Below are 27,554 nucleotides of genomic sequence, written 5' to 3'. Positions count from 1 at the left end.
CTCCTGCCTTAGCCTCCTGAGTAGCTGGGACTACAGGTGCATGCCACCACACCCAGTTAATTTTTGTATTTTCAGTAGAGACAGGGTTTCACCATGTTGACCAGGATGGTCTTGATCTCTTGACCTTGTGATCCACCTGCCTCGGCCTCCCAAAGTGCTGGGATTACAGGCGTGAGCCACCGCACCTGGCCTATGTGTGATTTCAAATTAGGTGGCCTTATAAATATAAGATGGTTTCTGGGCAAAATCAAATGAATTCCTACTTTATTTTCTTGAGTACCACTTGTAAAAACTGAAATTAGGTTGGAGAAAGTGCTTTAGAAATAATAAAGATGTACAAATACAAGGTTTTTTTTTTAATTACTTCTGCAATAAATATGTTTATAGTTCACTTGTTGTTGGCCTCATCAGTGGTCGCCAAGTAAAAGAGGGTGAACCACTCATCCCAAGAGACTCTGTCTGCTACCCCTTAGCTCTGGAGGGTAAAAAGCAAGGGCCAGAGCAAATACATAGGAGAAAGAGGGAGAAAAAAAAAATCAGGCTATTTTAATAGCCCTCACATGCCAAGTGCTTTTGATTCATCGTGTTTAGTTTTCATCAACTTGTGAGGTACATAATATTATCACCATTTTATAGATGAGGGAATTTAGGCTCCAATGGGTTAAATAACTTGCACAAGTACACACACTGAATGACTGCCATGAGGAGGGATGTGAATTTTGGTCACATGCCAACACCTACGCTCTTCCCACCATACCACACAGGACAGGTAACTGTCTAGTCCCTCCTGGTCACCTCCCCAAGCTGGTAAGAGGAGCGAGGGGAGCAGTGAATAATAGCAACAGACATTCTAAAGGTGAGCCAGTGACTGGAATCCAGGAATTGGTGCTCAGGAGTTAGAGAAGCATCCCAGAGAAGTGAGCCGCCTTCACTTCTGGCTGCAGGTCTAGGCCTTTCTGCTCTCATCATCGGCTGGTGAACTGCTCCACCGGCCTCATCAGAGTCTGCCTTTTATCATGTGAAGGGACCTGTGGAGTGAAGAAATTTTTAAAAGGCCAAGTGAGTATCAATTCAAACAACTAAGATACTATCACATGCCCATTGAAGCAGGAATTAAAATGAAAAAACTCAATGCTGATGTTGCTGATGAAAAACTGGCAGTGCCTCAGCACTGTAAGGAGAATTCTAGGTTGTCAGAGCAGGAATAACTCATTTGATTTCTCTGCTATATTTTACTAACAGGGAAACTAAGATGCAGAAAGGTAAGATAAGTTGTCTAGGGCCAGGCTTGGTGACATGCCTATAATCCCAGCACTTTGGGAGGCCAAGGTGGATGGATCACTTGAGGTCAGGAATTCGAGACCAGTCTGGCCAACATGGTGAAACCCCATCTCTACTAAAAGTACAAAAATTAGCCAGGCATGGTGGCGTGAGCCTGTAATCCCAGCTCCTCAGGAGGCTGAGGCAGGAGACTTGCTTGAATTTGGGAGGCAGAAGTTGTGGTGAGCCGAGATCATGCCACTGCACGCCAGCCTGGACGACAAGAACAAGACTCCATCTCAAAAAAAAAAAAAAAGAGAGGTTGGGCGTGGTGGCTCACACCTGTAATCCCAGCACTTTGGGAAGCCGAGTGGGGAGGATCACAAGGTCAGGAGATTGAGACCATCTTGGCCAACGTGGTGAAACCCCATCTCTACTAAAAATACTAAAAATTAGCTGGGCGTGGTGGCGCGCACCTGTAGTCCCAACTACTTGAGAGACTGAGGCAGGAGAATTGCTTGAACCCGGGAGGCAGAGGTTGCAGTGAGCCGAGATCGTGCCACTGCACTCCAGCCTGGCGATAGAGTGAGACTCCACCTCAAAAATAAAAGTTGTCTAGGATAATACAGAAGTCAATGGAAGAGCCAGAACAAGAGCCCAGATTTTTAACTGTTGCTATACCATATTGCCTCTGAATGAAAATCAGGTTAGGGTGTGTTGAAATGTTATGGTGTAGAGTTGCTGCTCTGGCCTTTGAAGCTATTTGGTGAGTCAGAGTGTGGTTTCTACCCATTCTGCCATGCCCAGTTCCCACTTTGAGCCCACTCTGCAAAAGTCTAAGGCTCTAAGGAACACCACTGTAGAGGAAAATAATTAGACTAATTAGGCCAGGGTTCATATCTTGGCTCTGTCATTTACTGAGTAATGTTGGACTTATTTTACTTCTCAGGCCTCTGGTTTTTTCATCTGCAAAGGGAATGATAGGCCGGGCGTGGTGGCTCATGCCTGTAATCCTAGCACTTTGGAAGGCCGAGGCAGGTGGATCACGAGGTCAGGAGTTCAAGACCAGCCTGGCCAACATGGTGAAACCCTGTCTCTACTAAAAATTAAAAAAAAAATTAGCCGGGTGTGTTGGCACACGCCTGTAATCCCAGCTACTTGGGAGGCTGAGGAAAATCTCTCGAACCTGGGAGGCAGAGGTGGCAGTGAGCTGGGATGGCACCATTGCACTCCAACCTGGGTGACGGGGTGAGACTCCATCTCAAAAAACAAAAAGGGGAATGATAATTCCGTGAGATAATGGATATGCAAAATGATCTTAAAATTATTCAAATACCAGTCGTTAGTTTTACTACCACTGTTACTGTTCAGTGAAGAAGCGGAAACTCAGAGAAATGAAGTAGCTTGCCCAAGGCCCCACAGCTCATTAGTGATAGAATCAGAACGTGAACCCAGAGCTGCTGACACAGCCCAGTCTAATTCAACAACCTCTGTGAGGTAACTCGGGGAGCCTCCAGGGGTGAGGGAAGAAGGGTTGAGGTTGACAGTTTGGGTTTGAAGTGGGAGAAGGAAAAACGGCTGAGAAAATGCCTGGAGCAGAGATCTCCATAGGCTCAGTGTTTGGGGGTCCACATTTATTCCCCATAATTACACAGCAGGCTTCACACAGATTATGAAGATAACACAATATGGCAGACAGCGGGTACGAGGAAAGAACGCTCAGCTCAAAGTTGAGGCCCGTCTTACTTTTGTCTCTTTACTGCGTGACTTTGGGTGAGTCCCTTCACCTCTCTGGCTTCAATTTCCTTACTAGTAAAGTGGGGATGAGAATCTTTTCCTGCACAGCTGCATCAGATGGTTCTGAGATTGCAATGGACGTGGATGTTGTTTACAACTAATGAGACCAGTTGGTGGGAGCAGGGCTGGCAGGTGGCACAGAATCAAAACTGGCAGGTACTGTGGTCCAATTTGTATTAATACTAGTCTTTATCCATGAGTGAACTAGTGATGACCATGCTAAGAACCCTTCCCACCTCCTACCCTCTGCCACCACCTGCTTGTCTAGCTTGCTGCTCATCCACACTCACCACCCCAGCCCCTCTGTGCATAGACATGTAGGCTCAGACTGGAACACATAATCACATGTACATACAACAGGGCTTCCCAACAGGCATGTCTGTACACTCCGGTTTGCCTGGAATGGATTAGAGTGCCATGACAGTGGTCCCTCGGCTTCCCGTTTGGTGGGTTCCAACCTGGGATGGTCAGAGTACCCCCAGCCTGTTGTAGGAGTACTGCAAGCAGCCTCACCTATGTACCCCCAAGTGCCATATAATTTTCCATGTTCTGTGACTTGAAAAAATGTTGGGAAACACTGTCACACACACGGAATTCACAATGTTCACTTAAGTCAATATGCATGCCCTAGGTAAGTTTCTTCCTTCTTTCTTTCTTTCTTTTTTTTTTTTTTGAGATGAAGTCTCCCTCTGTCGCCCAGGCTGGAGTGCAGTGGCACAATCTCGACTGACTGCAACCTCCGCCTCCTGGGTTCACGCCATTCTCCTGCCTCAGCCTCCTGAGTATCTGGGACTACAGGTGCCTGCCACCAGGCCCAGTTAATTTTTGTATTTTTAGTAGAGACAGGGTTTCACCACATTGGCCAGGCTGGTCTCGAACTCCTGACCTCAGGCAATCCACCTGCCTTGGCCTCCCAAAGTGCTGAGCCACCGCGCCCGGCCCCTCTTTAATCAAATTCTTAACAAAGTCAATGATGAGAACACACTCATTCAATTCACACATTTGCAAGTATTCACATACAAATAAATGCACACGTGCACAAACATATGTATGTGCATATGAGATACGCCCTCACAGGCCACTTTTCCTTCTGTTTCCATATCACTTCATTGCAATTGCCAATTTGAGGTCAGAAGGATAGTAACACAGGCCCAGTCTTAGGCCCTCCTAGGTTGTGGTCCCAATACCCTGACGCAAGAGTGGCACTGTCTGAGAGCCAGGCTGTTCCTCTCCCACTGGGTTGCACCACTGCCCCCTCTCCTCTCCTGGAATGTCCCTTGGTAGACTCTGACACCCACCAGCATGGCCACCGTTACCTTCCCTAGTGTCCAAGGTCTACCAAACTTGCCCCGTCATTTCCTGGTATTTCCTTGTCACCTCCTGGGCTTTCTTGGTAAGGTGCATAAGGATGTGATGGAGGCTGGAGAAGTGCAGGTGGAACTGGGCTTCCAGTTTCAGCTGTCCTGAGGCACTCTCGTCCTCGACTTCCTCTGTCTCTGCGGTTCCATTCTCAGCCTCCTCAGCTTCGCCGCCTGCCACCTTGGCCTGCCACTCCTCCCGCGGCAGCAGCCCATGTTCCACATCCACACAGATGGCCTTGAGCATGGTGAAGTAGGTGTAGAGATCGGGGGCCTCAGCCTGGGCCTGGCCCCCATGCCCACTCAGCTGCACGTCCCGCAGAAGGCTGGGGATCATCACCACCTGCTCCATGTTGTGCACCTCGGCCGAATACCGGTCCATGACGGTCAGCAGGCAGTTCTTGGGGTAACGCTTGGTTAGCACCTGCATGGTTGCTTCCTCTGACACAGTGAACCCAGCAGACTGCCCCATGCTATTTCTAGGCTCTCGGCAGATTGACAGGATGCCAATGCTCAGCTGTTGGGTCAACACAGCCCTGTTTTGGGCCAATCCCAGGGCTCAGGCTCTAGCATCTGTATCAGGTGATCCATCTGCCCAGAGATAGGTCTGCCAGCCTTCTGCGTGTCATCCCAGCTCTGCGTGACTGCCCCAGCAAGAACCCGACACCTCCTCTGTCAGCTTGCTGAGCCAGTTGGAAGGAAGCTTTTCCCTTTGGCAACTGGTACACTGGACCTCAGGGCAATAAATAATTCTTTCAGGTCACTGGAGACCAAGCTGTCTCTTTGCTGCTTAGGGCAGCCTTCCTTCAGCCCAGGGTGACTCCATTGTGAAATGGAGAGGATTTGAAGTGAAACAGCTTGATGTGGGGCAAGGAATATTGAGGTTAGAGTCAGAAACCCAGTTCTGCAATTTCCTAGCTGAGATTTTTTTGTTTTTTGCTGGCTAATATTTATTGAGCACCTACTGCACATCAGGGTCTGCACTGAGCCTTCTTGTGAGTGATCTCATTTAATCTTCACCATAACCCTCATAAATGTTTTATTTATTTAATTTTTGTAGAGATGGGGTCTTGCTATGTTGCCCAGTCTGGTTTTGAACTCCTGGGATCAAGCAATCCTCCCACCTCAGCCTCCCAAAGTGCTGGAATTGCAGGTATGAACCACCAGTATTCCTGTTTTGCCAATGAGGAAATTGAGGTGCAGACAGCTAAAGTAACTTGCTCAGTCCCATTGGGGCTGGGATTCCAGCCCAGGACCACCTCTACCCACCTCCAGGCAGTGCTCTGGACTGACATGAGGTTACACAGTTATACAAGTTAACCAGATCCATATCCTCTGTAAATTTGAGGTGGTATTGTGAGAATTGAATAAGACAAACCAATAAAAATGCTTTGTATCAGTCCAGACAAGCGGTTGGGATCAAAAGAGGAAAAAAATGCTTTGTAAACCACAAAGCCCAATCCTCAGATGTATTATCTATGCAGATTCTAGATTATTGCTAAGGCTTCTCCCAAATCTAACCAGTCATTCCACAAGCTACAGTGCTTCCACTTTATTATTGACCTTTCCTTGGACCAGCAGTCTTGGAAGATAATAATCTTCTGCATGGTCATATTGTCATAGTTTACAAACTGCATTTGCTATATATTTTTTTATTAGATATTTAAGAAAATGAAGGCCTGGGGAAAGGCCCAAAGTTGCACAACAAGTTAGTGGCAGAGTCAAGTGGAGAATAAGACCTTCTGAGTTCTGGCTCAGGTACCTGCCCCCTCCACTGCCTCCGGTGAAATCTGCTGAATGGTTTCCCACGCCTGCAGAAGAGGAGAGAGGAGGAGGGAGCACAGGAGGGGACGTGGGGCTGAACAGGGCCTCAGTGTTGCCTCACCTAAGCCACCCTCACCTCCACCCTAGGGCAGGAGCCCTCTCTGCACCCTCCAAACTGACGATCATTCACTCCTCTGCTCCCTCCCACTACAGCCGGAGCTGTGAAAAAGCTTATCTTTAGATTGAACAAAATTCCACCTCCCAGCCCGGCATGGTGGCTAATGCCTGTAATCCCAGTAATTTGAAAGGTTGAGGCAGGAGGATCATTTGAGCTCAGTAGTTTGAGACCAGCGTGAACAACATATGAGACCCTATCTCTACAAAAAATTAATTTAAAAAATGAGCTGGGTGTGATGGCACATATCTGAGGTCTCAGCTACTCAAGTGGCTGAGGTGGGAGGTGGGAGGATTGCTTGAACCCGGGAGGTTAAGGCTGCAGTGAACTGTGATGGTGCCACTGCACTCCGGCCTGGGTGACAGAGCAAGCTCCTGTCTCAAAAAAAGAAAAAGAAAAGAAAAAGAAAAAATATTCTACTTCCCTATAACCCCTCCGCCTTAAATTGTAATATTTACCCCACCCAGAGTTACTGGCCTTAACTACGCTTATGTTGGCACAGCAGAGTGGTGTGCAAAGTCCCATCCTTTAACTCTGTTCCCACAGGGGCCCTGAGACAGAAAAACATAAGTATCATGAGATAAAACTGAGACAAAACTGAGACTCAGAAAAGGAGAGGTACTTGCCCAAGGTCTCATAGCTCGGACATGACAGGAATAGGCGTGCCCTAGCTCCGTGAGGCCTGAGAGGAAAGCAGCGATCATCCCGCTCGTCAAGTCCCCTTGGCAGGCTGGCCGCGCATAGCCACAGATGACCTGAAGTCACCCTGTGTTGACAGTTGGCCTTGCTTCTCCAGGGCAGAACAAGCAGCCAAATCCAGGCCTGGGCCTGCTGCAGAGGGCAAAGCTTCCACCTTAACCCTCTGTGTACTGCAAGCGGTAGAGGGAAACAGAGAGCACCAGCCTCCCTGAGCCTCGGCTTCCTCATATGTTGTAATAATGACAAGGGCAAACATTAACTGAGGACATATTATTCTAAGCTAAGTGATATATGCAAAGTTCTTCTTTTTTTTTTTAAACCTCGAGCTTTTTTTTTTTTTGAGACAGGGCGTTACTCTGTCGCTCAGGCTGGAGTGCAGTGGCATGATCTTGGCTCACTGCAACCTCCACCTCCTGGGTTCAAGTGATTCTCCTGCCTCAGCCTCCCAAATAGCTGGGGCTACAGGTGCCCTCCACCATGCCTAGATAATTTTTGTATTTTTAGTGGAGATGGGGTTTCACCATAATGGCCAATGCTGAGATTACAGGTGCGAGCCACCGCGCCTGGCAATATACAAAGTTCTTAGAGCAGAACTCAATCCTCCCAACAATTGTACGTGGTAGGTAGACCCCATTTACAGATGAGGAAACTGAGGCCTGAGACCGTAAAGCAATAAGCCAAGGAACCCACATTATTCATTCCTTGGCAAAGAGGAGCTGGAATGTGTCCTGACTCTTCCCCACGGGTGTGATGGGGTGAGAGATGATGTTTGTGAAATGCCTAGGAGACTGTGGGACTCAATAAGCAGACACTGGGTCAGGTGCAGTGACTCACACCTGTAATCCCAGCACTTTAGGAGTCCGAGGCGGGTGGATCACCTGAGGTCAGGAGTTTGAGACCAGTTGGCTAACATGGTGAAACCCCGTGTCTACTAAAAATACAAAAAATTAGCCGGGCATGGTGGCGGGTGCCTGTAATCCCAGCTACTCGGGAGGCTGAAGCAGGAGAATTGCTTGAGCCCGGGAGGTGGAGGTTGCAGTGAGCCTAGATTACACTACTGCGCTCCAGCCTGGGCAACAGAGCAAGATTCTGTCTCAACAACAACAACAACAACAAAAATTAAAATAAAAAAATAAAATAAGCAGGCACTGCCTTCTTTCTAGCTGATTCTGCCGCCCGACTCTGCTCCCTGCATCCCTCATTTATTTCTCCATGCCTGGACTTGCCACTCTACATTTCATCACTGCAAATGCTCAGTAAATATTGGCTGAATGATGACCATTAGATTTCTACTGTTTTTTTTTTCTTTTTTGTTTTGTTTTGTTTTTTGTTTTTGAGACAGGGTCTGACTCTGTCACCCAGGCTGGAGTGCAGTGGCATGATTATGGCTCACTGCAATCTCCACTTTTGGGCCCACGCAATCCTCCCACTTCAACCTCCCAGGTAACTGCAACCACAAATAGCTACCACATCTGGCTAGTTTTGTTTTTTTGTTTTTTTTTTGAGATGGAGTCTCGCCTGTCACCCAGGCTGGAGTGTAGTGGTGTGATCTCGGCTCACCACAACCTCCACCTCCTGGGTTCAGGCAGTTCTCCTGCCTCAGCCTCCTGAGTAGCTAGGATTACAGGCAAACGCCACCACACCCAGCTAATTTTTGTATTTTTAGTAGAGATGGCATTGCACCATATTGGTCAGGCTGGTCTTGAACTCCTGACCTTGTGATCCACCTGCCTTGGCCTCCCAAAGTGCTGGGATTACAGGCGTGAGCCACTATACCCAGCCTAGTTGTTTAAAAATTATTATTTTTGCGGAGACAGGGTCTCTCTACATTGCCCAGGCTGGTCTCAAACTCCTGAGTTCAAACCATCCTCCCACCTTGGCTTCCTGAAGTGCATTCCAGTGGATTACAGGCCTGAGCCTTTGCACTTAGCCTAGATTCACTTCTTAGTGTATTCTAGGGTCTTTGTTTATAATGTCCAGTCACCTCAAAAAGCAGGTTCCCAGGCTGGACGTGGTAGCTCACGCCTGTAATCCCAGCACTTTGGGAGGCCGAGGTGGGTAGATCACTAGAGATCAGGAGTTCAAGACCAGCCTGGCCAACATGATGAAACCCCGTCTCCACTAAAAATACAAAAAAATTAGCCAGGCATGGTGGCACATGCCTGTAGTCCCAGCTACTCGGGAGGCTGAGGCAGGAGAATCGCTGGAACACAGGAAGCGGAGGTTGCAGTGAGCAGAGATCAAGCCACTGCACTCCAGCCTAGGTGACACAGCAAGGCTCTGTTTCAAAAACCAAAAAAAAAAAAAAAAAGGAAAGAAAGAAAAAGAAAAATAGTTACCCTGGCTTAGAGGGAGGCAGAGTGAGGCCTCTGGTGTGGCAAGGGACCCATGTGGCCACCACCACATGTGGCCACCCAGGAGTTGTGTATAATGACAGGTGCTCAAAAATACCTCACAGGCCTGACTATAAGGTGAGGTTCTTTTCTGGAATTATTACTTAGGAAAGAAAAGATTGTGCCATACACACATCCTGATAATATTCATTATACAGGATGCTTTTCCTCTACTTTACCCTTTATTGTTAGCAAGACGTAACAATCTAACCCTCAACCAGTCAGCAGAATGAAGAATTTGCATTAAACTGTTTCCTAACCTACAAATGGAAAAAAGTAATTTTTCTAAATTAATGTATTAGGTTAAATAATGTAACCTGACCAGGCATGGTGGCTCATGCCTGTAAGCCCAGCACTTTGGGAGGCCAAGGCAGGTGGATTGTTTGAGCCTAGGAGTTTGAGACCAACGTGGGCAACATGGCAAAACCCCATCTCTACAAAAAATTAAAAAAAAAAAAAAATAGCCAGGTGTGGTGGCAAGCGCCTGTGGTCTCAGCTACCTGGGAGGCTGAGGTGGGAGGATCACTTGGGCCCAGAAGGTGGAGTCTGCAGTGAGCCATGATCATGCCACTGCACTCGCACTCCAGCCTAGGTGACAGAGGGAAACCCTGTTTCAAACACAGAAAAATTTTTGATTTTTTTTTTTTTTTGAGACAGAGTCTTGGCTCACTGCAACCTCCACCTCCTGGGTTCAAGTGATTCTTCTGCCTCAGCCTCCCAAGTAACTGAGATTACAGGCATGCGCCACCACACCTGGCTAATTTTTGTATTTTTAGTAGAGACAGGGTTTCACCATGTTAGCCAGCTGGTCTCAAACTCCTGACCTCAGGTGATCCGCCCACCTCGGTCTCCCAAAGTGCTGGATTATAGGCATGAGCCACTGCGCCCAGCCTGATTAATTCATTTCTAACCCTGTAACACTTTTATTTTGTTTTTTTTCTAACTTTATTGGGGGAAAATTTTGTTGAATTTTTTCTCCTCAAGAAACTGGGGTTTCCACTTTGGAGGCCAACGTGGGAAGATCACTTGAGGCCAGGAGTTTGAGACCAGCCTGGGCAACACAGCAAGACCCTATCTCTATTTAAAAAGAAGGTGGGGGCTTCCCTGGTATTCAAATATCCATCTTTGAGCAGTGGGCACAGTCAAAGACCACAAGGCTGGAGACTGTAACTGGGTTCTGGTGCTGCCTCCAGGCCACTTGCAAGCTGGCTCCCTGAGCTCCAGCATCCACGCTGCCAAGTGAGGAGTTTGGAGATTTCTGCACGAAGGCTCTTCCAGCCCCAACTGTATAACTCCTGTATCCAGGTCCAGGTCCCTACGGGCATTACTCTCTGACTTAGTTCTTGCATTTTGAACTTAGCCTCAGGGTCACCAACTCAGAACTGGAAAACATGATGTTCCATGCGTGCACAGGGCTGGGAGCACTGACTCTGGTATGGTGGGCAGGCCAGGGTACCCCAAGAGTAGCTGCCTCCTGCTTCTTTTGCCCAGTGGTGTGGAGCAGACCTGGGCCCCCTGGGGCTCACTGACCCCCATCTAGATAACCAAGAGGGCGACCTTTGTTAATTCCTCTCCAGCTCAGACTTTGGGAAACTGTGTTATTCTGCGTGTGTGTGTGGTTTTTGTTTGTTTTGTTTCGTTTTGTTTTTGGGACAGAGTCTCACTGTGTCACCTAGGCTAGAATGCAACGGTGTGATCTCGGCTCACAGCAACCTTAGCCTCCTGGGTTCAAGTGATTCTCTGTCTCAGCCTCCCGAGTAGCTGCAATTACGGTACCCACCACCACACGTGGCCTTTTTGTTTGTTCGTTTGTTTGTTTGAGACGGAGTCTCACTCTGTTGCCCAGGCTGGAGTGCAGTGGCGTGATCTCGACTCACTGCAAGCTCCACCTCCCGGGTTCACGCCATTCTCCTGCCTCAGCCTCCGGAGCAGCTGGGACTACAGGTTCCTGCCACCACGCCCGGCCAATTTTTTGTCTTTTTTTAGTAGAGACAGTGTTTCACCGAGCTAGCCAGCATGGTCTCAATCTCCTGACCTCGTGATCTGACCGCCTCAGCCTCCCAAAGTGTTGAGATTACAGGTGTGAGCCACTACGCCTGGCCATTTTTTTTTTTCCCTCGCTCTGTTGCCCGGGTTGGAGTGCAGTGTTGTGATCTCGGCTCACTGCAACTCCACCTCCCAAGTTCAAGTGATTCTCCTACCTCACCCTCCCGAGTAGCTGGGATTACAGGCATGCACCACCATGCCCAGCTAATTTTTGTATTTTCAGTAAAGACAGGGTCTCACCATGTTGGGCAGGCTGGTCTTGAACTCCTGACCTCAAATGATCCACCTGCCTTGGCCTCCTAAAGTGCTGGGATTACAGGCGTGAGCCACTGCGCCCAGCCTTAATTTTTATAGTTTTAGTAGACACAGGGTTTCGCCATGTTGCAGGCTGGTCTCAAATTCCTGGCCTCAAGTAATCTGCCTGCTTCAGCTTCCCAAAGTGCTAGGATTATAGGCATGAGCCACTGTGCCTGGCTATGTGTGTATTTTAACCCCTTTTAAGGCAAGTCTATTGCCAGACATGTTCTTGGGCTTGAACTGGAGGGAATGACAGAAAGGAAGGGAGAACATGAGTGTGTTGGTGGAAAAGAGAGAGAGTGAATGAATTAGTATAATAATTGGGTGAAAAAAGGAGCCATGTGAGTGACTGAGGGCAGAGCACATGAGGAGGCCTCCCTCCATCATTCCCTCCCTCCCAGCAGGCTATGCACCCAGGCTGCCTCCATGTCTCCCTGGCAGACAGAAGGCCCAGATAAAATGCTGCTAGCCACGTGTCAGATTAGAAGACAGACAGTGTGTTCTAAGGGGACAGACATAGATGCAGGCGAGTTCTAGGAGTAGAGGGAGGCAGGAGGCAGAAAGGAGGAGACATAGGGTCTCTTTAAGAGATACAGTGAGACAGTGGTTCCACAGGGACTCAGTTCTTCCTGCTCAAAAATGCCACATCCAAGGGTTGACAAGTTATCTGGTCCACTCAAGCCATTGCAGATAGAAAATTCCAGCAAAGGGTCTGGGTGCAGTGACTTATGCCTGTAATCCCAGCACTTTGGGAAGCCAAGGCAGGTAGATCGCTTGAGGCCAGAAATTCAAGACCAGCCTGGCCAACATGGTGAAACCTCCTCTCTACTAAAAATATAAAAATTAGACTGAGGTGGGTGGATCACCTAAGGTCAGGAGTTCGAGACCAGCCTGGTCAACATAGTGAAACCCCGTCTCTACTAAAAATACAAAAAATTAGTCAGTTGTGGTGGCGGGCGCCTGTAATCCCAGCTATTTGGGATGCTGAGGCAGGAGAATCGCTTGAACCTAGGAGGCAGTGGTTGCAGTGAGCTGAGATGGCACCACTGCACTCCAGCCTGGGTGACAGAGCAAGACCCTATCTCAGAGAAAAAAAAAAAAAAAAGAAAGAAAACAAAATAAAATTCCTGCAAAGAAGGGAAGGGAAGTAGCCTGGACTAGACCTCAGGCTTCATTCAGTTTCTTAAGTCTTCCCTCCCGCCCTCTTGCAGGGAAACTGAGGCTGAATGAGGTGCTTACTGGAACAGGCTTGGCAGCGTTGCCTATGGCCTCCCCCCAGAGTATCTAGATGATCCGGATGCCCCAAGCTGGGCAAACTGAACTGGCTGCAGATGGATTGGGGTCAAGGCTCTCAAGGGACAGGCCAGGAACAGTGTGTGAATGTGATGCAAGGGGCAAGATGAACAAGTGGTGCCTGAGGCTGCCAGATCCTAAGTAACCCTGACTGGGCTTGACCGCAGGAAACTACAGAATGAATTCGGCCAAGGTTGAGGAAAGTTTCCAAGTTTAAAAAGTGATTGTTAAAATTATTTTGAGATGGAGTCTTCCTCTGTTGCACAGGCTGGAGTGCAGTGGTGTGATCTCAGCTCACTGCAACCTCCGCCACCTGGGTTCAAGAGATTCTCCCACCTCAGCCTCCCAAGTAGCTGGGACTACAGGCACCGACCGCTACGCCTGGCTAATTTTTTGTATGTTTTGTAGATATAAGGTTTCACCATGTTGCCCAGCCTGGTCTTGAACTCCTGAGCTCAAGTGATTCTCCTGCCTGGGAGACAATTTCATAACTATAGCCAATAAGACACCTTTCTTTTTCTTTTTTTTTTTTTTTGAGATAGAATCTCACTCTGTTGCCCAGGCTGGAGTGCAGTGGTACCATCTTGGCTCACTGCAACCTCCACCTCCTGGGTTCAAGCGATTCTCATGCCTCAGCCTCCCTAGTAGCTGGGATTACAGGCGTTCACCACCATGCTCGGCTAGATTTTGTGTTTTTAGTAGAGATGGGGTTTCGCCAGATTGGCCAGGCTGGTCTCAAACTCTTGACCTCAGGTGATCCGCCCACCTTGGCCTCCCAAAGCTGGGATTACAGGCATGAGCCACCGTGCCTGGCCTAAAAAAATGATTTTTATATATACACACATCACCTGATATCTATGGGCTTCAGGCTGTTTTTCTCTGCCTTGTCACACCAGTCTGGAATGCCTGGGGTCAAGCATCAGGAGCTGGCCAGGCACCGTGGCTCACACCTGTAATCTCACACTTTGGGAGGCTGAGGCAGGAGGACTGCTTGAGCCCAGGAGTTTGAGACCAGCCTGGGCAATATAGTGAGACCTTGTCTCTTAAAAAAAATTAATTTTATATATATGTATGTATTTTATATATATAATACACATACATAATTTATATATAATATATAAGCTATATTACACATATATAATATATATATTTAAAGATTTTTAAAGAATCAGGGGCTGGCTGGGTGCAGTGGTGCACACCTATAATCCAAGTACTTTGGGAGACTGAGGCAGGAGGACTGCTTAAGCCCAGGAGTTTGAGACCAACTTGATCTCCTTTCTACAAAAAATAAACACAATTAGTCGGGTATGGGGGCACATGCCTATAATTTGGGAGGCTGAAGCGGGAGGATCACTTGAGTCCGGGAGGTTGAGGCTGCTGTGAGCTATGATTGCGCCACTGCACTCAGCCTGGGCGACAGTGTGAGATTTTGTATCTTAAGAAAAAAAAGAACAAGCCGGGTGCGGTGGCTCATGCCTGTCATCCCAGCACTTTAGGAGGCTGAGGCGGGCAGATCACCTGAGGTCGGGAGTTCGCGACCAGCCTGACTAACATGGAGAAACCCTGTCTCTACTAAAAATACAAAATTAGCCGGGCCTGGTGGCACATGCATGTAGTCCCAGTTACTCGGGAGGCTGAGGCAGAAGAATCACCTGAACTTGGGAGGCGGAGGTTGCGGTGAGCCAAGATCACGCCATTGCACTCCAGCCTGGGCAACAAGAGCAAAACTCCATCTCACAAAAAAAAAAAAAAATAGAAAGAAAAACGAGCGCTTATTTTCATGATCTGCCCCACTCCTGTCCCCAGGCACTCAGCCCCTGTTGTGTGCTTCAACCCTCTGCTTTGTCCCTCAGGGGAGTTCTTGTATTGGGAGCCCACTATGTGCCAACACTCTGCTGGGCCTGGGGACACAACAGGACATAAGGTAGGCATGGTCCCTGCACTCAGGGCAGCTTATAACTAGTTGAAAGAGAGCAATGACAAACAATCTACAGATCAATATGACTAACATGACATTGTGACTTGTACTAGGAAGAAAATAAGGTAACAAGGCCAGGTGCAGTAGCTCACACCCGGCAGTTTGGGAGGCCAAGGCAGGTGGATCACCTGAGGTCAGGAGTTCGAGACCAGCCTGGTCAACATGGTGAAAGCTCATCTCTACTAAAAGTACAAAAAAAAAAAAAAATTAGTTGGGCATGGTGGTGGGTGCCTGTAATCTCAGCTACGTGGGAGGCTGAGGCAGGAGAATCACTTGAACCTGGTAGAGGTTACAATGAGCTGAGATTGCGCCACTGCACTCCAGCCTGGGCGACAGAGCAAGACTGCATCTCAAAAAAAATAGAAGAAGAAAAGAAGACAACACATCTTACTACTCACTGTTATCTGCAGACCAGCCCCATCTATCAAGTTACCCCAGAGCTCATCAGGAATGCAGATTCTCAGGCCCCAGCCAGGACCTACTGAATTGGAACCTGCATTTCAACAAAATCCTCTGAAGATGCCCAATTCCAAACATGGTTATTATGCCCAGGAAGAAGAAACAGCTGTGCTAAGACCTGAATGTTCTCAGCTTTTGGAAGATCTGTTATCCAGGTAGAGGGAAGAGCAAGTGCTACTGATCACAAAATATTCTCCTTAAAGATACAACTGGCCACCACAGTGGCTCACGCCTGTATTCCCAGCACTTTGGGAGGCTGAGGCGGGCAGATCACTTGAGGCCAGGTTTTCAAGACCAGCCTGGCCAACATGGGGAGACCCCGTCACTACTAAAAATCCAAAAATGAGCCTGGCATGGTGGCACGCACCTGTAATCCCAGCTACTTGGGAGGCTGAGGCAGAAGAATCAATCACTTGAACTGGGGAGGCAGAGGTTGCAGTGAGCTGAGATCACACTGCTGAATTCCAGTTTGGGCAACAGAGTGAGACTCCATCTCAAAAAAAAAAACAAAAACAAAAACACAACTGGCCAGCACAGTGGCTCACACCTGTAATCTCAGCACTTTAGGAGGTCAAGGCAGGAAGATTGCTTGAGCCCAGGAGTTTGAGACCAGCCTAGACAACATAGTGAGACTTTGCCTCTACAAAAAAAAAAATTAAGCCAGGTGCAGTGGCTCATGCCTGTAATCCCAACACTTTGAGAGGCTGAGGTGGGTGGATCACTTGAGTCCAGGAGTTCAAGACCAGCCTGCGCAACATGATGAAACCCTGTCTCTACAAAAAATACAAAAATTAACTGGAGGTGGTGGTGCATGCCTGTAGTCCCAGTTACTTTGCAGGCTGAAATAGGATTGCTTGAGCCTGGGAAGTGGGGGCTGCAGTGAGCTGAGATCGCACTGCTGCACTCCAGGTTGGGTGACAGAGCAAGACCTTGTCTCAAATAATAATAATAATAATAATAATAAAATAAAAAGGAGCCAGGCATGGTGGCACTCATCTGTAGTCCCAGCTACCCAGGAACCTGAGGTGGGAGGATTGCTTGAGCCCAGGAGGTTGAGGCTGCAGTGAGTCATGACTTTGCCACTGCACTCCAGCCTGGGTGACAGAGTGAGACTTTGTCTCAAAAAAATAAATTAAATAAATAAATAAAAGGACACAACTAACTTGGACATGATCTTAAGCAAGTCAGTCTGTCTCCTATCTGGAAAGTGCAGGATCTTCCAAGCTAAAAAACACAACTCCTCTGAAGGGAGGGTTTTGAGGCATCATGAGCCAAACAACCAGCTAAGGAAAGCTATTTATTTGAGGAAGTGGTGGGGCCCCTTCTCTAGAGTCCTTAAATCACGCTAAGAGGCCCAGACCTTTCCTGCTTACTCTGGAATACGGGTATCTCTGCTGTTCAGAGAATCTGCTACGAACTCAACTGTTACAAAGGCACCTTGTGAAGGGCTGACCAGAGTGGACTAGGACATAGCAGGTCTCCCCGTCCAGCCCCACCCCCAACTTCCTCCCTGTCACACCCCTCCCCCAGTTCTGGGAAAACACAGCCCTTCCTCTAGCTGATGCAACTGGCCCTGGGGCCAACCTAAGGCCTTCTAGGTTTGCTGAGAGGTAGAAAGAGGGGCAATGTCAACAAAGCACCCCCTCATCAGCCAATCTCAAATGTCTAGGTTGTCAGAGCTCCAAGACTCCATAGTAATCCAGCAACCCAACCCCTACAATTCACCAATGAGAAAACTGAGACTCCAACTTACATTTCCAGTCATGCCTTGTTCCTTCCCCTGGGAGGACTTCTTCCTGGCCTTCCCATTCTTCTCTTTCTCTCTCTCTCTCTCATCTGGGAGCCCCTGGAGGCAAGAACCAGGTCTTTTTTTATTTTGAGAGACAGGGGTCTTGCTATGTTGCCTGGGTTGGTCTTGAACTCGGTCTCAAGCAATCCTCCAGCCTCGGCCTCCTAAAGTGCTAGGATTACAGGAGTGAGCCACCCTGCCCAGTCTAAGAACCAAGCCTTGAGTCTTCAGTTTGACTACTATACCCAAAGAGCTTAGGAAAGTGTCCTCAGTTTGCTGACTGAAAGGATGAATGAATGAAGACTGTGGAGTCCGTCTACCCATGGTGTGCTTCTCTCCTGCCCCCATTTTCTCAACCGACACATTTTTGCTGAGTTTTCCCCAAGGAAGTGCTGGCCACAGAGGGCTGTCAGCAGGGAGGCTGCCAATGTCAACCCCTGGACTCCAGCAAGCTCAGCTGCATCCTTCTGCCATGGCCAGGCCCTGACAGAGGAGCTCCGGAGTCTCCCTCCCTCGGGCCACCTCTTGGTCTGCCTACAGGGTGGGCCCCCTGTCTGGGACCCAGGCCAGAGTCTAGGAAGTGTTTGAGGACCCAGTCCCCACTCTGCACAGGTGCTGCGAGAGGGCTTTGCTAGAGAAGGAGACATGCGTCAAGATCTACAAGTTCGTCCACAAAACTCAGCCAGTGAATGCCATTCTTCCCAGCCTTGTGAGGTTCCAGCTGTCAATCCACCTGCTGCTATCCTTTGGGGGCGTCATCCCCTTGTCCCCTTTCCAGCCAGGTTCACAGTGACATGCTCCAGTTCTGGCTTCTCCATGATGCCTCCCTTCATAACCAATCCTTGTGCAGTACAAAAAGAACCCCCCCATCCATCTCTTACTCAAACACCTTCCATGACTCTGTTACAGCAGGTGGCTGGTCAGACATGAGCAGGGCAGGAGAGGCCCCCATCTCTCAACCAGGAAGGTCAGGTGACCATCAGGTGAGGGTCAGGTGGTTGTTAAGCTGTTTCGCTAAAATAATAATAATTGGTTGCATCTGGCATCAGGGACAGGCAGTCTCCCAGTAGATGGGAAATACCTGAAACTGGTGATAAGCTCTCAGGAACTGGGCAAGTGGGCCCCCACATTTATAGTAAGAGGCAAAATGGTGGAGTTTAACTGGTAAATGACCTCCTAGGAACATTTGACTGGTAAGGGAAGAATGCCTTGAGTGAGCAGTGCACAGTTCCAGGAAACACTGCGCAGCTCCCCTCCTAAGCGCTAGCAGGCCTCTGCGCATGTGGATAGCCGGCCCCAAGCGAAGAACACGGGGAGAAGGGACACAAGACCCCGGAAGTTTGCCAATGTATAAAACCCCAAGTCAAAAGATCAAACAGTGCACTTGGCTTGGCTTTCAACTCATTGGCTTGGCCCTCTTCCAAGTGTACTTTTTTTTTTTGAGATGGAATTTCGCTCTGTCACCCAATCTGGAGTACAGTGGCACGATCTCGGCTCACTGCAACCTCTGCCTCCTGGGTTCTGGCGATTCTCCTGCCTCAGCCTCCCGAGTAGCTGGGATCACAGGCACATGCCACCACACCCGGTTGATTTTTATGTTTTTAGTAGAGACTGGGTTTCACTATGTTGGCCAGGTTGGTCTCGAACTCCTGACCTCACGTGATCCACCTGCTTTGGCTTCCCAAAGTGCTGGGATTACAGGGGTGAGCCACTACACTCAGCCCCTAGTGTACTTTCCTTCCTTTCCTGCTCTAAAGCTTTTAATAAACTTTCACTCCTGCTCTAAGACTTGCCTCTGTTTTTCCTTCTGCCTTATGTGCCTCAGTCGAATTCTTTCTACTGAGGAGGCAAGAACTGAGGTTGCTGCAGACCCATACAGATTCGCCGCCAGTGACGCTCCTTGTGTCAATTTTGTATTGCTGCTGTAACAAAGGAACACGAACTTAGGGGCTTAAAGCAACAGACACTTATTACCTTACAATCCTGGAGGTCAGAAGTCCAACATGGGTCTCACCAGCGTAAAATCAAGGGGTCAGCAGGGCTGCCCTCCTTTCTGGAGGCTCTGGGGGAGAATTCGTTCCTTGTCTTTTCTGGCTTCTAGAGGCTGCCTGCGCTCTTTGGCTTGTAATTCTTTCCTCTGTGTTCAAAGCCAGGAACACTGTTTTATGCCACCTCTCTCTGGTTCTCCCGCTTGGAGTTACATTGGGCACTGCTGGATAATTCAGGATAATCTTTCCATCTTAAGGTCAGCTGATTAGCTGCCCCCTTAATTTCCCTTTGCCATGTAACCTAACATTTACAGGTTCCAGGAATTAGGAAGGGGACATCTTTGGGGGCCATTAGTGTGCCTACCATACTCATTCCTTTCAATTTTGTTTTTACATGCCATGGTATTTTCTTCTTTCTTTTTTGAGATGAAGTCTCGTGATGTTGCCCAGGCTGGTCTCAAGCGCCAAGGCTCAAACCATCCTCCCGCCTCAGCTTCCTCATTAGCTCGGACTACAGGCATCTGCCAACTTGCTCTGGTGCCTTGTATTTTTGTTTTGTTTTTATGTTACTTTATTATTTTACTTTTTTGTTTGCTTTTGGTTTTGAGATGGAATCTCACTCTGTCACCCAGGCTAGAGTACAGTGGCATAATCTCAGCTCACTGCAAACTCTGCCTCCCAGGTTCAAGTGATTCTCCTGCCTCAGCCTCCTGAGTAGCTGAGATTACAGGCATGAGCCATCACGCCCAGCTTATTTTTGTATTTTTAGTAGAGACAGGGGTTCACACGTTGGCCAGGCTGGTCTGGAACTCCTGATCTCAGGTGATCCACCCGCCTCGGCCTCCCAGTGTTGGGATTATAGGTGTGAGCCACTGTGCCTGGCCTGTTTTGTTTTTTTGAGTCAAGATCTCACTCTGTTACCCAGGCTGGAGTACAGTGGCGTAATCACAGCTCGCTGTAGCCTCAACCTCCCAGGCTCAAAGGATTCTCCCACCTCAGCCTTCCAAGTAGCTTGGACTACAGGCATGTGCCACCACACCCGGCTAATTTTTGTATTTCTTGTAGAGACAAGAAGTATAAGTTTTATCACATTGGCCAGGCTGGTCTTGAACTCCTGGCCTCAAGTGATCCCCCTATCTCGGCCTCCATAAGTGCTAGGATTACACCCGTGAGCCACCGTGCCTGGCCAGGACATAGTATATTTAATAAAATATGTACCTATTAAAATGTTTCTGGCTGGGTATGGTGGGCTGTAATCCTAGCACTTTGGGAGGCCAAGGTGGGAGGATTGCTTGAGGCCACGAGTCTGACACCAGCATGGGCGACATAGTGAGAGGCCCCATCTCTATTAAAAAATATTTTTGCAACCTGGGTAGCATGATGAGACTCCATCTCTACAAAAAATGTAAAAGTTAACTGGGTGTGGTGGCATGCGCCTATGGTCCCAGCTACTCAGGAGGCTGAGGCAGGAGGATTGCTTGTGCCGAGAAGGTCAAGGTTGCAGTGAGCTGTGATCATGCCACAGCACTCTGGCCTGGGCTACAGAGCAATGCCCTGTCTCAAAAAACTCCCCAAAATTATGATTTCATGTATCTATGTATTCTTTATACATACATAGGTAGTAAACACAAACTTACGTAGGGATGAAAAACCAAATTGAAGGAGCCATCTGGGTGGAGGGAGGGGAAAAAGGGAAGTGTACATGAGTACTTTATATTCATTAGGTCTTATTTCCCAAGCTTAGTAATGGCTACATGACTATTTATATATTCATCATCTAATATTTTTAATAGATTAAGTACTCATAACAACAGAAAAGGAAAAGTGAGAAATGTTTTCTAGGAAGAAATGCAAGCCTGAGCAAAAGTTCAGAGGCATGAAATAACAAGATACCTACATACATTATATACTGATGATTCTCCAGCATGCCCGCACTCTCTCCCAAACTCCACCATACCTTTCAAATCTTCGCTCCTCTCTTCCTAACCTCGCCCCCTTAAGTCCAGCCTCAGCCACCGCGCTGACATTTTCGACAGATCAGCCCCTTTCCCCTTTAGGATAGGCTCTCCTCTCATTGCAAGGTGCGCCTCTTATCGTGGGTGGCTCAGTCCATGCATGTATGCCTGTCCCGAAAGAACTGCAGACTCCGGAAAGACTGGACCCCCAGCCCCAGGCTCAGGGCTCCGGTTCAGGCGGGGCGCCCGCCGTCGCAGCTCCGGCCAGCAGAGGGCGCTGCCGGGCAGGCCTAGGCCTGGAGTTGAGGGGACCCTAGCCTCCTGCCAGCGCGCTCAGACTCCGCCCCGGGGAAAGGGGGGAAACACGCGAGCTTCTCGGCTCATAATTGTCAAATCCTCTTGTCTTTCCAAGACACCCTCACCACATAGGCAGCGTCAATGTTCTGTAGCTGGTTTACTAAAGGGGCTTGACTTAGCAGGGAAAAGCACTGAGCCGGTCTCTTTCTTTCCTGCTCCTGCCCTTGCGAACTGATTCTGTGGACTCCTTTTTTTTGCTATTTCTGGGTGAAATCTCGGCAGATCGCTCCCTTTTCTCAGAGTCCTGCCTCGTTTACTGTTAGGTAATTCCAGCTTGTGTCTAAGTGCAGGCCAGTGTTCTGGCAAACGCCCCCTCCTGAGGCTGCCTCTAACTGGGACACCTGCTGACCAGGGAGAGGGCTGGCAGCCTCCCTGCGTCCTCACTGGGCTCTTCTGCTCCTCCTGCCCCTCTGCGGACTGCCTCGGACTCTTCTAGGGTGGGGTGGGGGAGAAGCGGTAGGTGCAGCAAGGTCTAAGGAGGACCTGAGTACTCCTTACCTGAGTACTCTGGTACTCAGTACTCAGTACTCAGGCACTGGGAGTACTCCCAGTGCCCGCACTTGTCCCTTGGGAGCACGTTGATGGGCACTATGAAAACTCCCACGTCTCTCCTCAGTAGCACCCTTGTAAAGAGGGGCTGTCTCCCCCAGGGCTGCTTATGAAACCGCCTTTGCAAAAATTTTAACGGTGAGAAAATTAGGGCGGCAAAGGACATCTGATCTAACGAACCCTCATCTTGCCTTTAACCTCCAAATTGCCTTTGGTCAATCCTGGGTTTAGGCCAAGCTAACTTTGGGAGACATTTAGTTTATAGTTTAAATGATATCTGCCCTTCTCCAAAACTCAACTGCCTTTGTAAAGCTAATGAAAGACCACCAGGTCAGGAGAATATTGAGCCTGAGTTCTGCTAAGGTGCCGACCTAAACGATTGCCAGCCACTATTCCAGAGGCAGAGGGAAGATAGGCAACCTCCCCAATTACTCCTGCAGATAACATCGCTATTGTAGAATCTAAAACTGGTACTTTGGGAGACCAAGGCAGGCAATCGCTTGAGCTCAGGAGTTCGAGACCAGTCTGGGCAACATGGCAAACCTTGTCTCTACAAAAAAAATACCAAAAAATTAGCCAGGCATGGTGGCATGTGCTGGTAGTCCCAGCTACTTGAGGGCAGAGGCAAGAGGATCACTTGAGCCTGGGAGGTCAAGTCTGCAGTGAGCTGTGTCTGTGCCCTTGCCCTCCAGCCTGGGTGAAAAAGTGAGACCCTGTCTAAAAAAAGATCTCGGGAGTTAGGTGAGTGGGCTTGAGCATTCACGCCTACGAGGCAAAATGGCAGAGCTGAACTTGTGTGTGACCTTCCTCTAGGAACACTTGACTGGTAAGAGAAAAATGCCTGAAGTAAGCACGTGCACAACTTCAGTAAACACACTATACATGCAGGCCCCTCCCAAGTGCTGGCAGGCCACTGAGCATGTGGATAGCCCGCACCAAGGAAATATCAAGGGAGGGGAGGTGCAAAACCCCAGAAGCATGCCAAGGTATGAAGCCTCAGGTCCAATGTCAAACCGGACACAGATCTCTCAAGCCACCTGCTTGGTCCGTTTCCAAGTGTACTTTACTTCCTTTTGTTCCTGCTCTAAAACTTTTTAATAAACTTTCACTCCTGCTCTAAAACTTGCCTCAGTCTATCCCTCTACCTTATGCCCCTCTGACTAATTCTTTCCTCTGAGGAGGCAAGAATGGAGGTTACTACAGACCCATACAGATTCACTACTGCTAACAATTTGAGTAATAATTCTGTCTCCTGTGTGGCGTGACTGGCCTTGTGGCAATTAAACTATCTCTTTATTACAATGCTGTGTGGTCTCAGTGAATTGATTTTGTCTGTGCAGTGGGTGGAAGAACCTACTGGGGGTTACGCTCACTTACTGCCCCTCAGCGACTGCATCGCTCTTCACACCTGCAATCTCATTCTGCCGGAGTCCCCTCACCCCTAGATGGAAGCTTTCTTCCACCAGGTCCTTTTCAGGAAGATTCTTCTGTGGGGTCCACATGTGGGTCACAGGAAGCACGCAGCTGGCAGTACAGCCCCTGCCTACCAGCCCCTCCATGTCCTGCTAGGTACCAGGCAGATTCCAGACTCCAGAGCCTCCACCTCCAAGACTCCCCAGATAGTTCTCCGAAAGCCTTGCTCACCTGGTTAGAGGTGAGGGAGAGCAGCCCCTTCTACTCCCTGTTTTGGGGTGTGGGCTGGGGAACAGGCTGAGGGAGCACATTGACAACTCTGTCCAGAGAAATTTCCCCTCCAGCTTCTGGGGATGTCACCTCTCTTTGTGGTCAGGAAGTAGGTAAGGAGGTGGGTTTTAACTCTATTCTCCTTTCTGGGGAATCCTAAGTGGGTGGTCCAGCCTCACTTTAGGATCAGCAACTCTGGCCTTGTTTCTGCCTTTGGGACCTCAGCTGGAATTCTGAGGCTACTGGAAAATCTTCGTGTACATCGTATTAGTTTCCAGACTTTGCCTGAGAGCTCTTCAGGGTGTCTGTCACCTCGAGCCAGAAGAGACCTCCTCAGAGGATCCACCCAAGACAAAGCTGCCCATCTGTGCCCTGAGTGAAACCCTTCCGTCTCTGTCAGACGCATGTGGGCTGCACCACTCTGCCTCACCTTCCACCAGAAGAATCCTGTCCCTGCTTCTCCACTTGGCCAACACCTTTTGGTCTTAGAAGACCCGAGTCAAAATGTCACCTGCTCCAGGAGGCCTTCCCTGGCACCCCAAGAGCTGGTTCAGGGGGCCCCTCCACTGTGCTTCTGCCAGCCCTGTCATAAAGAGCTCTGTTGGCGTTCCCTCTGTCTCAATCTATCCCCTCACTTGATTCTGAGCTCTTTGCAAGCAAGGATGGTATTTGTTTTATTGAGTATTTTTAACTGTTTCATATGAAAAGCGCACACGGGCTGGGTGCAATGGCTCAAACCTGTAATCCCAGCACTACTAATCTACTTTTGGTTTCTCTGAATACCTCATTCTTTTTTGGTGATGACAGTTATTCCATAGCAAGAGACATCATCATTTTATCTAACCATTCTAATGAATGGATATTGAGTATATTCCAATTTTCTGGATAATACAAACAACATTGCAACAAATATCTTACTACATAATACACATGAGAGTATTTTGGTAGAAGAAAATGCCAGGGGTGGGGCTGCTGGAACATAGGGTGTATGCATTTAAAAGTGTAACAGAGGCCAGGCGTGGTGGCTCACTCCTGTAATCCCAGCACTTTGAGATGCCAAGGTGGATGGATCACTCGAGGCCAGGAGTTTGAGATATGCCTGGCCAACACAGGGAAACCCCGTCACTACTAAAAATAGAAAAATTATCTGGGCATGGTGGCACACACTTATAATCCCAGCTACTTGGGAGGCTGAGGCATGAGAATTGCTTCAACCTGGGAGGTGGAGGTTGCAGGGAGCTGAGAACGTGCCACTGCACTCCAGCCTGGGCAACAGAGCGAGACTCTGTCTCAAAAAAATAATAAATAATAAATAATAAGAGTGTAACAGGGCCAGGAGCCATGGCTCAGGCCAGTGATCCCAGCACTTTGGGAGGCTGAGGCAGGAGGATTGCCTGAGCCCAGGAGTTCAAGACCAGCCTGGGCAAGATGACAAGACCTCATGTCTACAAAAAAGTTTAAAATTAGCTGGCATGGTGGTGCTCAACTATAGTCCAAGCTACTTGGGAGGCTGAGACAGATCGTTTGAGCCCAGGCTGCCAGGACCTATGATCATGTCACTGTACTCCAGTCTGGGTGACAGTGTGAGACCCTGTCTCAAAAAAAAAAAAAAAAAAAGAAAGAAAGAAAAGAAAAAGAAAAAAGAAAAAATCCCAGGACTTTGGGAGAACAAAGCAGGAGGATTCCTTGAGTCCAGGAGTTTGAGACCAACCTGTGCAACAGAATGAGACCCTCATCTCTCCAAAAAAAAAGAAAAAAAATTAGCCAGGGGTGGTGGTGCATGCCTGTAGTCCCAGTTACCTGGGAGGCTGAGGTAGGAGGATCGTTTGAGGCCATGAGTTGGAGTCTGCAGTGAGCTATGATTACACCACTGCACTCCAGCCTGAGCGACAGAGCAAGACCTTGTCTAAAAAAAATACATTAAAAAAAAAAAAAAAGTGTAACAGATATTTATGGGCCTGTGCATCACAATCACCTTTAAAATGATTATTGATCCCTATCTTCGATGTTCTGGTTTAATAGTGATGAATTGGGGCCCAGGAATCTGGATTTTTAAAACATTCTTACCTGATCATTGTGATGTGAGACCACACAATGAGAAACATGATTGCAGTTTCTTCCTGCCCGCTGAACAAACAAAAGCGACCCACCAAGACCATGGCATTACAGTAAAAAAAGGGTTTAATTGACACTGACACAGGAGCTAGAAAGAGATGATTTAGGCAGATAGTGAGTGTAAGAGAGTCTTTGGTAAGGCTTCCTTTTAATAAAAAGCAGCCCCCAAATAATTTCTTGTCTAACAAAAAGCAGGCTGAAAAATCAAGCTGCACGCATAGATAAACAAGCTAAAAGCTTGCCTAGGTAAATGCTGGCAGCTGTGCCAATAGAAAAGGGATGCCTGGAAGCCAGGTATATTCAACGTGGAGGTTCCCTCTACCCCCCTCTTTTTTTTTTTTGAGACAGAGTCTCACTCTGTTGCCCAGGCTGGACTGCAGTTGCCCGATCCTGGCTCACTGCAACCTTTGCCTCCTGGGTTCAAGTGGTCCTCAGCCTCCTGAGGAACTGGGACTACATGCACGCACCACCATGCCCAGCTAATTTTTGTGTTTTTAGCAGAGATGGGGTTTCGCCATGTTGACCAGGCTGGTCTTGAACTCCTGGCCTCAAGTAATCTGCCCACCTCAGCCTCCCAAGGCGCTGGGATTACAGGTCTGAGCCACGGTGCCCAGCCCCACTTCCCTTTTCTTTGTCAACCACATGTGCAGTAAAGAAGCAGGCAACATGGCATCAGCCAGGTAGGGAAATCATTTGCATAATAAACAATTAGGGCGGGGTGGCCAGCTTCTTCGCAAGCTATACGAATGGCACACTGGGTCTGACCAATCTCTTGGGCCCTATGTAAATCAGACACCACCTCCTCAAGCTCATGTAGAAAACCCCGTGCATTTCACCACAGAACCAGGAGAACTACTTGGGAGCCTTTCTCTCCGCAGGAGAGAGAACTTTTTCCTTTCCCTTGCCTATTAAACTTCTCTCTTAAACTCACTCCTTGTGTGAGTCTGTGTCCTTGATTTCTTTGGCATGAGGCAATGAACCTTAGGTATTTACCCCAGACAATCACGCTGCTTCAACACAAAGGTGGCCATGCCATGTAGGAGACGGAGTTATTACTCAAATCAATCTTGTCCAAAGCGCGTAAGTTAGGGATTTTTCTTTTCTCTTTCTTTTTTTTTTTTTAATTATACTTTAAGTTCTAGGGTACATGTGCACAACATGCAGGTTTGTTACATACGTATACATGTGCCATGTTGATGTGCTGCACCCATTAACTCACATTTACATTAGGTATATCTCCTAACGCTATCCTTCCCCCGACCCCCTCCCCACAATAGGATCTGGTGTGTGATGCTCCCCTTCCTGGGTCCAAGTGATCTCATTGTTCAGTTCCCACCTATAAGTGAGAACCTGTGGTATTTGGTTTTCTGTTCTTGCGATAGTTTGCTGAGAATGATGGTTTCCAGCTGCATCCATGTCCTTACAAAGGACACGAACTCATCCTTTTTTATGGCTGCATAGTATTCCATGGTGTGTATGTGCCACATTTTCCTAATCCAGTCTGTCACTGATGGACATTTGGGTTGATTCCAAGTCTTTGCTATTGTGAATAGTGTTGCGATAAACATACATGTGCATGTGTCTTTATAGCAGCATGAC

General features: G+C 48.4%; 1 protein-coding gene across 2 annotated transcripts; it reads right to left on the bottom strand.

Annotated features, from left to right (window-relative positions):
- Positions 1-341: 341 nt before the first annotated feature.
- THRSP (thyroid hormone responsive) lies at positions 342-17,303 on the bottom strand. 2 transcript variants are annotated; one of them, XM_023209324.2, is made up of 3 exons: positions 17,273-17,303; positions 4,374-5,272; positions 342-1,028 (listed from the first exon to the last, which is right to left on the bottom strand). In XM_023209324.2, exon 2 carries the CDS (start codon positions 4,885-4,887, stop codon positions 4,393-4,395), a length of 495 nt encoding a protein of 164 aa, XP_023065092.1. In that variant the 5' UTR covers positions 4,888-5,272; positions 17,273-17,303; the 3' UTR covers positions 342-1,028; positions 4,374-4,392. The 2 variants fall into 2 exon arrangements, with proteins under 2 accessions (XP_023065092.1, XP_023065091.1); XM_023209323.2 differs by lacking the exon at positions 17,273-17,303 and having other exon boundaries at positions 4,374-5,429.
- Positions 17,304-27,554: the final 10,251 nt, after the last annotated feature.

The sequence above is a fragment of the Piliocolobus tephrosceles genome, chromosome 13, assembly GCF_002776525.5.
Source record: "Piliocolobus tephrosceles isolate RC106 chromosome 13, ASM277652v3, whole genome shotgun sequence".
NCBI lineage: Eukaryota > Metazoa > Chordata > Mammalia > Primates > Cercopithecidae > Piliocolobus > Piliocolobus tephrosceles.
The sequence above is the reverse complement of the archived record's forward strand: the minus strand, read 5'-3'. Positions and strand labels throughout refer to the sequence as shown.

What these genes read in the sequence shown, in the direction of transcription:
- THRSP (XM_023209324.2), bottom strand. Translation starts at nt 4,887, where the DNA reads ATGGGGCAGTCTGCTGGGTTCACTGTGTCAGAGGAAGCAACCATGCAG.